Consider the following 12,352-nt stretch of genomic DNA (forward strand, 5'->3'; position numbering starts at 1 on the left):
GGGCGGATCAGAGCAGGAAGGACATGTGAGATAGTCACAGTTTTACAGAGATCAGGACAAGATCTAACCGTTCCCACTCCGGCTCCTTTAGCCATGAGCAGCCCTCGCCCCAGCGCCGTCCGCGGAGCGCGCAGCCGGGCCGGGGCGCAGCCCGGGCCCGCGGGGGTGTGAGCGAGGGCCAGGGCGGCCGCTCCGCGCAAGCCCCGCGCCGGCTTTTGTTTCTATTTTAGTGCCGGGAAGGACTTTACCGGGAGGGTTCTCTCCCTCGCTCGCTCTCCCTCGCTGCGACAACAACAACAAAAAAATAAGGACCTACTTGTCTCCCCTCCGCAGACCGGGAGTCCCAGGAGCCGGGAACTGCCTCTTTTTTTTTTTTTCTTCTTGTTCTTTTTTTTTTTTTTTTCCAGATCTAGTTCCGCTGTTTTTCGGCTTTTTTTGTGTGTGTGTGTGCTTTTTTTTTTCTTGTGTGTGTGTTGTTGATTTTCCTTCCTCTTCCAGAGACTCGAGCGAGTTCGCTGGGCAGGAGAGGGGAAAAAAACCCCCAAAACCAAACCAACCAAACCAACAAAAAAAACCAACCCACACGCGCATTTTTTTGTAAAGGGAATCCCTCTTTTTCTCCTGGATTTGTGGATGCACCGATGAGAGATCCAGCCTTCCCAGGGACTGCCATGGCTTACCACCCCTTCCACGCACCCCGGCCGGCCGACTTCCCCATGTCCGCTTTCCTCGCAGCCGCCCAACCTTCCTTTTTCCCCGCTCTGGCTCTGCCTCCGGCGGCGCTGGCAAAGCCCATGCCGGACCCCGGGCTGGCCGGGGCGGCCGAGGCCGGGCTGCACGTCTCGGCCCTGGGACATCACCATCAAGCCGCCCATCTGCGTTCGCTCAAGAGCCTGGAACCCGAGGAGGAGGTCGAAGACGACCCCAAAGTAACGCTGGAAGCCAAAGAGCTTTGGGACCAGTTTCACAAGCTGGGCACCGAGATGGTGATCACCAAATCCGGGAGGTAAGAGCCCGGCTCCGCGCAGCCCCGCGGAACCCGCCCCGCACCTGCGCGGCCGCGCAGCGCCCTCGCCCCTCCGTTTCATCCCGCTCCCCCCCCCGGTGCTCGCCAAATCCTCCCCGAGGAATTAACGCGGGGACTTTCGATCCCTGGAGTTTTTTCGGAGGTATTCCCCCCCCGCCCCTCTGAGCTGCCCCCCCCCCCAATTATTACTTTTTTTCCGAGCCCGCTCCCAAATGAAATTTGGGCGCGCTAATTGAGCGCCCGTAACCCCTCGCTGCATTTTGTTTACGCCGCTTCTCGCCCTTTCCCTTCCCTCCTGCCAAACTTGCCCCGCGGCCGGGGGTCGTCCCCGGTCCTCCCCGTGTCCCCCGGTCCCGGGGGAGGGCAGCGGCGGGGGCTGCCCGGGTGCTGGGCGAGCGGAGCGGCTGGTCGGAGGGCAGGGAAAACGGGGTGAAAGCCGGGATGCTTTTTCACCCCTTATTTATTTCCCGGCATGGGATTTTGGAGCTTGCCCCCTCCCCACACCCCCCCCGGCCGGCTTTCTGCCCCCGGCGGGTGCAGCGGAGCAGCGGGACGGGAGAAAGGCTGGAAATCCTCGGTGAAGCTGAACTAAAAGATGGTGGTTTCGGAGCGGCAGCCCCCGGAGCGGGGCGGTGCGGAGCGGCTCGGCGGGGCCGCGGCCGTCGGGGGGTCGGCGGGGCCGCGGCCGTCGGGGGGTTCGGCGACGGGGCGGGCGGGCGCAGCCCTGTAGCGCTCTGGGTCTCTCCGCAGGAGGATGTTCCCCCCGTTCAAGGTGCGGGTGAGCGGCCTGGACAAGAAGGCCAAATATATTTTGCTGATGGATATAGTGGCGGCCGACGATTGCCGGTACAAGTTCCACAACTCCCGCTGGATGGTCGCCGGCAAGGCCGACCCGGAGATGCCCAAGCGCATGTACATCCACCCCGACAGCCCGGCCACGGGGGAGCAGTGGATGGCCAAACCTGTTGCCTTTCACAAGCTCAAGCTCACCAACAACATCTCGGACAAGCACGGCTTTGTAAGTGAGGCTGCGGGGCAGAGCGGAGCCCCCCGAGCAGGGACGTCCACCACCCCGAGCGGGGACCCCGGGGGCAGGCGTGGGGTTTGCCCGGTGCCGGGGCTACCCGGCTCTGCTCTACCGGGGGGGGGTGAGCCGCTGGGTTTTACCGGCTTCTCCCCCCCCGGGGCCAGGCTGGCCGGCGGGGCCTTGCCGGGCCCTGCGGTGGCCTGGCTGATCCCGCAGCCCCCCGGCCCCTGCTCCTGCCCGGCCCCGAGGGGCAGCTCCCCGCTCTCCGGGGGGGGGAAAGGGAGATTTGGGCTGCGGGCAGCCTCAGGCTCCCCTTGGCTCCCGTATCCCCGACCCTCCCGGCCTCCTCGGCCTGTCCTGTCGCCTTTCCCCGGCCCTCGGAGCTCTGCGGGGAGCGGGATTCGGCGGGGGGAGTGGATGTGCGGGGCCGAGGCCGGGGGATGCGGCGAGGGGCAGCCCCGACGGGGCGGACCGGGCCGGACCGGGGGGGAGCGGAGCTGGAGGTATCGGCACCTGCGCTGGGTTTCCGTGGCCGGGAGCAGGGAGCGGAGCTGTTGGGAGGCACGGCTCCGCACCGGCTGCTTCTGAAAGGCCGTATTTCTTTCCCTAATGATCATATCTGCATCAGCTAAAGGAGGTAAAACAAAACAAAAAAAATAAAGCCAAAACCGCCTAAGAACCCAAACAAAGGAGGGGAGGGGGAGAGAGAGAGAGAAAGAAAGACAGAAAAAGAAAGAAAGAAAGAAACCCAAGCGTGTTGGCAGTTTGCAGAGATCCGCAGAAAGCACGGTCCAAACGCGAGGGGAGCGTGATCCTGCGTGGATGCACGGAGGGGGGCGGGGGGGGGAGAGAGAGAAAAAAATCACAGCGCCCAAGCCAGCTATCTCTAGCCTCTGGACAAGCATTTAGGGCGATAAAGGGAAAGTTCATCGTCCAGCGTTGGTGATACGGTAATTAGCGGGGAGCCGAGGCGGGCGGAGCGGCGGCAGAGCCGTGGGGCAGCCGCGGGACACGGCGCTCAGGTGGGGAGAGCAGCTCAGCAGCTCCCCGGGTAACTTTTCTCTTTCTTTTTCTTTTTTTTCCTTTTTTTTTTTTTTCTCTTAAGGCAGGAAACAGCGTCTTTGTTAAATAATACATTGCACGGTTATTTATAGACAGCAAGGTAAATCGATAGAGAGGGAGTCTAAAAAATAGCCTTTTTTTTTTTTTTTTATACTGGGGGAAAAACTAGTTTGATTCAGCGTTTTTAACGGTTTGCCTCCTTCAATTAAAGATTTCTGGTATCTGTCGTTGTCCAAAATCCGGACTGTGTTAAATCTGGGAGATGAGGGTTTAGCCAGTGCCCATCTGGTCAGAGAGGGATGATTATTTTTTTTTTTAAAGGAATGCAGATTTGCACGCCCGAATGAGACTTTTTGCACCATTTTCATAATAAATCCCGTCTAGATGATATCAATATAATAGCGATCCGACAGTTCGTCAGCAGGTGATTATTGCTGGGGTTAAAAAAAGGGGGATTTTTTTTTATTGCCTTCTAAAACGAAATGAAGTGATAATTATTTAGCCATTTGGCCGACGTTATTTGACTATAATTACTCAAGCTTTCGCCGTTCCCCTACCAATTCCGGGCGGTGAATACTGCATTTCAGCCCGACCACAGCAGGTTGGGGAATTATTTAATCGCTATCGGGCAGGGAAGCCGTGCGGGTGCGGGCAGGGGGTCGGAGCGGCCCCCGGGGCGCGGCTCGGGGGGTTCAGCCGCTTCCGAAAATCCTCGGTCAAATCACGGTGAATTTGGGTTTTTTCTTGGGGAAAAAAAAAAAAAACAAACAACACGCGAAAAAAAAGCCGAGAGGGTAGGTAGAGAATGGCTTTGAGTGTTGGCGAGGCTTTCAGACACCTGGTTGGAAAAAAAAAAATGTCTGTTCCTTCTGCAGCGTTGCTCCGAGACATAAATTTAACATGGCTCATGGTGAAACGCTCCTTTCACGTCGCAGGAGCTGGCTGGGGCTGGCACGGGTTTCTGCCGCCACCGACACAAATCGAGAGGCTTTTTAACATTATTTTTTTGTGGTGGTGAGGTAGTGTATTTTTGATTTTTTTTTAAAGGACGGAAATAGGAAAAGCGGTGAGAAACGTGTCGAAAACTCGCCTCGCGTTTGCAGGGTTGTAATAAAACGGGGAGATCCCTCTTGCTGCTTTATTGCCGTGCTTAACACCCGCAAAGATGCTGCTGTGCCTGCCTTCCCCTGACCTCCTTATGCGGGGGCAGATCGTGCAATGGCATAAACAACAACAAAAAAGAAATCTCCCTCTTTGCCATCCGCCGGCATTCCTTCCTCACGGTGAATTTGTGTATCTTTTTTTTGGGGGGGGTTGTTTTCGGGAGAAAAGGGATTTTTTTTTTTAGGGAGATAGCTAGATGCGTGCGTAACGTGGACCGTGAGGCTGACGGCAGCCGCGGGCTGTGCTCTCTCGCCCACCCAGACCATCCTGAACTCCATGCACAAGTACCAACCCAGGTTCCACATAGTCCGGGCCAACGACATCCTCAAGCTGCCCTACAGCACCTTCCGCACCTACGTGTTCCCCGAGACCGACTTCATCGCCGTCACTGCCTACCAGAACGACAAGGTACGGCCGGGCAGCCCCTGCCCTCTCCCTGCCCTCCCCTCCTGCCCTGTCCCTGCCCCTGCCCGTTCCCTACCCCTTGTCCCTGCACCTACCCCTGCTCTCACCCCTCTCCCATCCCTTACCCCTTAGTAGGGTGGATTTGCGTATGCGTGCGCGCCCGAGGATGTTTTTGGGGAGAGTGACCAAAAAGGCGGCACCAGGAGGAAGGTTAAGCCCCAAGCCCTCAGAGCAGGAGGCACCCTTCGTACTGCTGCTATTATTGCTGTTGCTCTTGGTATTGCTGTTGGTATTCCTAATACTAATGCTATTATTAGCATTTCTATTATTACTATTAATAATTTCCTCTTGGACTTCACTGCACCTTTCCCGGGCTGTGGGAGCCTCTGCTGCGGGCCCAGGCTGCAGAGAGCAGCGCAGCGGCCGGGGCAGCCTCACGCAGAAGGTGCCCTGGGCTCGGGAAGCGCCGAAAAAATAGACCCAGAGAAGCTAATTTTAGTTGCTTTCGTGATTTAGCGAGTGTTGCCCTGCGAGCGGCAGAGCCGGGGGAGCTCGGTGGGGAGCGGAGAGCATCCGCCGGCCCCCTCCAAGGGTTATGTGTGGATGCGTGTGTGTTTTAACCCAAAAGCTGACCCCCACCTCCACCCCTGGCTGCTGATGCTAATTGACAGCTCCGTCTGAGGGTCCTGGTGGGCTTGTTTCCCTCGTAAAGTTTATGGCGAAGAGTCACAATCGATTAAAGAGCACTTTGTCTGCTCGCCCGCCGCAAGCTGAGCGGGGCAGCCGCCGGCCGGTGGGCCCCGTCGGGCGGCAGCGGGAGGGGGCTGCCGTGGCCCGGGGCGGCCGGGCGAGGGGTCGGAGCGGTGCCTTTTTCCCGAGCCCCCTCTCTCGGGGCCGTATTGCAGAGCCATGCATTATTGAGCGCCCTAATGTCGCCGGCCCCAGAAGCCGGTGGCGGGGAGGGATAAGAATAGCTTTTAACCAGCGCCGCGCGGCTCAGTCGCCATCTTCCCTCCGGGGGGCCGTGAAAAATAACTTCCTATCATTAAGACCCTATTAATAATTCAAGCCCAAACCTCAGCATCATTTTTAATAAAGCATGCGGTGTGTTAAAGCGGGGCCGCGGCGCGTTTCGCAGCCTGCGCAGCGCACCCCGGGCTCCCCGACGGCGGCCTTGGGGGGGGGGTCGGGCAAGGCTTCACGCCTCCTCCTTTCTCCCTCTTTCCCCGCAGATCACCCAGCTGAAAATCGATAACAACCCCTTCGCCAAGGGCTTTCGGGACACGGGCAATGGCCGGCGGGAGAAGAGGTAAGGGCTGTTTCCCCCCCTACCCCTTTCTCCGTGTCGGCCCCCCGCGCAGCCACCGCTCCGCAGCCGCGGAAGGCCGGCTGCTGCCCGACGTCACCTCTCGCCCCGTTAGGAAGCAGCTCTCGCTGCCGTCCCTGCGGATGTACGAGGAGCCCTGCAAGCCCGACCGCGACGGCGGCGAGTCGGACGCCTCGTCCTGCGAGCCCTCGGCCGTGCGCGACGCCCTCCACTCGCCCGTGGGTGCCCTCCCCAGCCCCCTGCGCCTCAAGGGCAGCGGCAGAGGTAAAGGAAGAGGCCCGGTTCCCAAATTTCTCCAAACGTCGGGGTTTCTGCTCCCTCGGGGCCGGTGGGTGCCGGTTTCTTTGGGGGGTCAGAGAGGCAAACCACCGGGTTTTTTTTTTTTTTCCCCTGGGGATTGGCACGAAGGAGCCCGAGGGTTGAAAGGGCAAGAACAGAGCAAATGCGAATGGCATTCATGGGTTGCGACGTTTTCCTGTTTATACGTTAAGCGTAAACAAGAAGAAATGGCGAGGCAGCCCGTGTGCTAGGCACGTTTGCCCGGCTCCTCGGTGGTGCGCGCCCTGCCTTTCATGGCTAGCTTGCACTCCCCTGGGGGAAAAAAAAAAAAAAAGAATTAATACACTGGAAAGGGGGAAAAAATGTTGTAACTCCAGGGCTTCAAGCTAGTAAATGAAAATAAACTAGCAGTTCCCACATTGCAGTTTTTAGATGCTGGGTTTTGTCTTGCCGCACTACCAATCTGCTCTTTAAACTTTCCACCAGCCCGATTCCCTGCAAACCTTCATCAAAACTGCAACCCCCCCGCCCCGAGCTGGTGGGAGGGTTTATTACACCCCTCTCCTCTTTCAAAGGCTTCCCCGAATATTTGCCCCAGCCTGCAGAGCTTCACCTAACCCGCACCAAAATGTTTTTTTCGTTTAGCGGGAGCCGGGCGGGCAGGGCTTCTGCTCCCCTCGCCCTCGCCATCCCCTCGCCTCTCATCCCCCTTCCTCCTCTGAGCGCTCGATGGGTTTTTTAAATTAAAGCCCCTTTTAGGAAAGACGGTACCACACTTCTTGCCTTCAAACTGCCTCTTTAACCTGCCTCAACCTGCACATTTGGAATAAATCCACGGCGCGCTGTCGATCAGCTCCATGTAATTAAATATATACAGGACCATTTCCTCCAGCGCTGTCCACCCGCCCGCGCCCTCTTCATCCCCCACTCCGCGGCCCGCTTTGAGTTTGCAGCTAACGAGAGCGATGCCGTAATAGATTTTGGTCCTCCATCAAACATGTTTTTCCTGTTTGGCAGAGCAACAGGGCTGCTGTCGTTAATCCCCTTTCCCCAGAGCGACCGCGGCACGAGGGCCCATTCCTGCCCCCCGACAGGAGTTTCTCCCATTAATAACGATCGGGGCTTTGCCACCGCAACCTCTCCCCGACGCCGGGGCTCTCGCGAGCGACCCGCTCCTCGCCTCCCCTGGGGGCTTCTGCTCTGACCCTCTGCCCCTCCGTCCCCTTGCAGAGGAGAAGCCGGGGGCCGACAGCGATGCGGAGGTGGAGAAGGCGCCCGAGGAACGGCCGGCGGCGGCGGCCAGTCCCGGCGGGGAGGACGCGACGCCCCGCAGCAGCCCCCGGTGCCCGGAGGAGCGGAGCAAGGAAAGGCGCAGCCCGGAGAAGGCCAAGGATGGCGCGTCCCCCCGGGAGGGTCCCGGCGAGGGTCTGTTCGGCACACGGGGCCTGGAGAAGGACAAGGTGGAAGGACGGAGGAAAGAGCCGGACCCGGGCAAGAAGGACGCGGAGGGCGGCGGGCTGGGCAAGGAGGCCTTCGCCCCGCTGATGGTGCATACGGACAGCCCCCCACACCTGAGCGCCGGGCACCTGCAGAGCCTGGCACTCTCTGGCCTCCACGGGCAGCAGTTCTTCAGCCCCCTGGGCGCCGGGCAGCCCCTCTTCATCCACCCGGGACAGTTCGCCATGGCCCCCGGCGCCTTCTCCGCCATGGGCATGGGACACTTGCTGGCCTCGGTGACTGGCGGGGGAAGCTTGGAGAATGGAGCCCTCTCGTCCGCCCCGGGCACGGCGGGGACGGCCACCCCCTTCCCGTTCCACCTCTCCCAGCACATGCTGGCCTCTCAGGTAAGCCCCCGTGCCCACCCCGTGTCCCCGTCCCCATCCCTGCTGCGCAGCCGGGCGCTGGGCTCTCCTCTCCCTGACCGAACGGAGTGCTTTGGGGGCACGGGGCAGGTCCTGGCTGGCATCATCCCCCCAGAGTTGGGACGGCGCAGCTCTCACAGGGTCAGGAGCTGCTGGTGCCCCCCAGCCTCCCTCCTGCCCCCGGCAGCCTGTGGGGACGAGGGGGTGACGCTCCCCTCGGCCCCTTGACGAGCCGCCTGGTGAGGCACAGGCAGGACGTGGGGGACGTGTCGAAGGTTGGCCTCAGGGCTGGTTTGAGGAGGAATCTTGATTTTTTAATTTTTTTTTTGCAGCTGATACGGCTCCCCCATAGGCAGGGGCAGAGTGAGGAGCCGTGGTCCTGCCTGACCTGGCCGTCCCCAACTAGGAGCCCCCCCCATCTCCCTGCCAGCCCCCAAATGGCTCCCGCAACGCTTGCGCTTGTGTTGCCTTGCCCAGCCCCTATCGTGAAATGCGTAAAGATGTCTTCAAACTCCCCTAATTTATCGATCCTTCTTAACAACGTGTTTCAACGTGGGTCAAGTTCCGCGATGCTGCGCAGACGGGGACACCCAGCGCAGGCACGGGGGCAGAGACGGGGCACGACCCCGCAGTGCCGTACCCCCGGGCAGGTGCCGGTTTGGGGTTTGTGCCCAGCAGCACCAGCCTGGGTCGGTGCGGGGCAGATGGGGCTCCCCAGCTGTACCCCCTCCCTCAGCCCATCCCACAGGGATATCCCCACGCTGGATTTTTTAGGACAACACCGGGGTGCCCCAGCTTTGCCTCGGCGTTCTCGGGGGGACGCAACTCGAGGGGCAAAGCAGGAGGGGGGGACGCAGCAGAGCATCGTCGCGGCTCTCACCCCTCTCTCTCTCTCTCTGCAGGGAATCCCGATGCCCACCTTCGGCGGACTCTTCCCCTACCCTTACACCTACATGGCGGCGGCCGCGGCGGCCGCTTCGGCCATGCCGGCCACCAGCGCGGCGGCTGCTGGGCCGCTTTCCCGCAATCCCTTCCTGGGCAGCAGCCGTCCCCGCCTGCGCTTCAGCCCCTACCAGCTCCCGGTCACCATCCCACCCAGCACCAACCTGCTGACCACCGGCCTGCCCGCCAGCCTCAACCCCGGCTCCGAAGGCTCCAAGGCCGGCAGCAGCCGGGAATCCAGCCCCCTTCCCGAGGTTCCCCTGCACAAGGGGGGCAGCCAGCGCCCCGCCGCCTCCCCCAAGGGCTCCCTGAAGGAGTCCCTCAACGAACTGCAAAACATCCAGAGACTGGTGAGCGGGCTGGAGAGCCAGCGGGAATTGTCACCCGGCAGGGAGTCCCCCAAGTGACCGACGGGGCGGGCAGCGAGCCCTCCCGGCGGGGCGGAGAAGCACTGGTATTTTGTACAGCACAGTATAAATATTTATTGTGGAGCCAGGGGTGGGGGCAGACGGGGAGCGGGGGTGCGGGAGCAGAGGGATGGAGCCCCGCCAGCCAAGCGGACCCATCGCCCCAGAGTCAGGAGCAAGAGGTGGGAGCGCAGGGCTTGCCCGTGTCCCCCCCCTTCCCCGAGCTGTGGGGCTGGGAGCGGCTCCCCCCGCTCCGGTGAGGCCACGGAACCCCCCCGGCCCCTCCGCTCCCCCACTCCGGGCACTGGGCAGCTCTGGGAAGGGGGGGGGGCAACGAGCCTGCTCAGAGGCACCCGATGGACAGGGCGGCCCCCACCTCGGCCCCAGCCCCAGCTCCGGGAAGGTGAGCGGGGCCAAAACCTCATCTGTGCAAGGGGAAGGGGGGGGAGGAAAAAATAATTAAGGAAAAAAAAAAAAAGAAACGAAACATGGGAAACGAACCGCCTTGGCAGCCGCCGCTGCCACGCAGAGCTGGTACGGCGGGGGGGAGCCCCGTGGGTACCCGGGCAGATATTTATGAAATAAATGGTAATTTGTGTAAATAAGCTATAAGGATCCCAGAATATGCAAATTGGTATTAATTTATTCAGAGTTGTACATTGGTGTGTACATAATATCTAGAGTTTAACTCATCGCATTTAAGTTTTTTTTGTTTTTTTGTTTTTTTTTTCATTTTACATGAACATATATATTGTAAATGAAAACTATTTAGCTCTTTGTGATTGAAGGAGATATCGGTTTCTTTAACTGTGTTTTAAAATATTGTTTATCCCGCCTGTTCTCTAGGACAATCATGTGCCACCGGTAAAACAATTCTTGGAGTCATTGAAACTTAAGAGTTCAATTCTTTAACGGACTTTTGCAAGGAAAAAAAAAAATGAATCCAAAACGTAACTAAAATATCGCTACAGTGCGGGGTATAGAGAATGCAGGAATAAACCTCAGGTTTTTATTTTTCACTCCAGAACAAAAAAAAAAGTATAATAAATTTAAATATCACAGGACTGTGCTCTATATTTGTTTTAAAATAAAAAAGATACATGATTTGCAACGTGCTGGTTACTCGGGTATCTGTCTGTTTCAGTTTTGATGAATTCTCACATCTTTCAATAAAAAAAAACCAACAAAAACCTACTCGGAGAAGTCCTGCCGGCTCCCGCCTCTTTCATTCCCGCGGCCGCACCGCCCCGTCGGGGCCGCCGCTCCTCCGCAGGTGCTCAGCGCTGGGCTGGCCGCGGATCCCCGGCGGCTCCGGGGTCGCGGATCCCCGACGGCTCCGGGGTGCTCGCTCCGTCCGCTGCCGGGCCCCGGCTTCGACGGGGAAAGAGGGAAAAAACGTTCCCCCCCGACGTGAACCACCACCGGACCCGTCGGAGCGCACCGCGGGGGGGACTCCCGGGGAGGAGGAGCCGCCGCCGGCCCTGCCCGTCGGGGTTTTTCTGCCTTCAGGGCCTTCGCCCGCCCCACAGGCTCTCCCCCTGCCCTTCCTCCTCCTCCTCCTCCTCCTCCTCCGCCCCGGGGGGGCACACGGACACCCCGGCAGGTGCGCAGGCGTCCGCGGGGACGCTCACCGGTACCGGCGGGGACGGGAAGACGCTCAGGTACACCGGTACCGGCGGGGAAGGGAGGGAGGACCCGGGATGGGGAAGGGGGGACCCGGGCAGAGCCGCGCCGTCGGGGCTGAGGAGGGGGACGACCCGGGCACGCCGGTGCCGTCGGGGCTGGGGCTGCCCCGGGGCTGTGTGTCCCCACATCCCCCCCCCCGGCTTCGTTCCGCACCCGGAGCCGCTCGGGGGGTTGCGGGCGGCGGGCGAGGAGGACGCAAACAGCCCTTTTCCTCACCAATTACCCTTCTCCCGCTCCGGGGGAGATTTATGACCCCGATGGCGGGCGGGGGCGGGAAGGGGGGGGGCGGGACAGAGCGGCCCCGTCGGGCGCAGCGCCGGGCGAAGGGCGCCCTCTGCTGGTGCCGCCGAGCTCCCGCCGCCGCCTCCCCGCCCCGACGGGGCGGGTCGGGAGCGATCGCGGTTCCTCGTCGGGTTCCCCCCCCCCCCCCCAAATTCCAGCCCTAACGCTCCCCGGAGGAAAGGGGGGGGGCTGCAGGGTCCCCCTCACCTCCAGCCCACCCGCCGCGGTGGCAGAGTTTGCGGGGTGATGCCGGGGCTGCGGTCCCCCGACGGCGGGAGAGGAGCCGTTGCGCCTTACGGAGAGGAGCGGGGCCGTTTCTGGGGGGGACACACACACCAGCAGGGTGGGAAGGGCTTAACCAGGAGGAGGGAAGCGTAGTTACTAAAATTAGGCTCACAAGATTATTTCCAAATAAACATCACTCCAGATGAATAACAATTTAACGGATTCTATTTTTAGGGGGGGAGAGGGGGCACGGCATGTGCCAGTGGGGGGGCTCGCCTGGCCCTTTCCACCACCCTGCCAGCCACGCTGGGGCAGGCAGAGCGGGGAGATAGTGATGGTGCTGCTGAACACAGCCAGCGCTGGAGGAGCCTCGTGCCGGGTTCCTGCCATCCCGGTGGGGGTCAGGGACGGCGACGCCGTCCGGCCCGGTCCGAGGGACAGTGAAGACTTAAACATCGCTTCCTCCTCGGGGGCCGAGCGCTGGTGCTGGCGGGGCATCCCAACCTGCCCACTGAGCACGAAGCCGCTCGTCACTCACCAGGGAGGGAAAAATGTTCCTCGCGGAGCGTGGGTTCACGCCGGTGACCTTGAGGGATGGTGCCCAAAGGCAGGGAGCAGGGCCTGGCCCCCCCGCAGCCCCGGGGTACGGGCAGTAGG

At 60.7% G+C, this 12,352-nt stretch overlaps 1 protein-coding gene across 1 annotated transcript; it reads left to right on the forward strand.

Annotated features, from left to right (window-relative positions):
* The first annotated feature begins 5 nt into the window (after nt 1–5).
* On the forward strand, nt 6–10,613 carry TBX2 (T-box transcription factor 2). The gene is made up of 7 exons (XM_069790976.1): nt 6–1,006; nt 1,778–2,045; nt 4,542–4,688; nt 5,918–5,994; nt 6,107–6,276; nt 7,522–8,135; nt 9,056–10,613. Exons 1-7 carry the CDS (start codon nt 642–644, stop codon nt 9,500–9,502), a joined length of 2,088 nt encoding a protein of 695 aa, XP_069647077.1. The 5' UTR covers nt 6–641; the 3' UTR covers nt 9,503–10,613.
* The last annotated feature ends 1,739 nt before the right edge of the window (nt 10,614–12,352 follow it).

The sequence above is a fragment of the Haliaeetus albicilla genome, chromosome 9, assembly GCF_947461875.1.
Source record: "Haliaeetus albicilla chromosome 9, bHalAlb1.1, whole genome shotgun sequence".
In the NCBI taxonomy this organism is placed as follows: Eukaryota; Metazoa; Chordata; class Aves; order Accipitriformes; family Accipitridae; genus Haliaeetus; species Haliaeetus albicilla.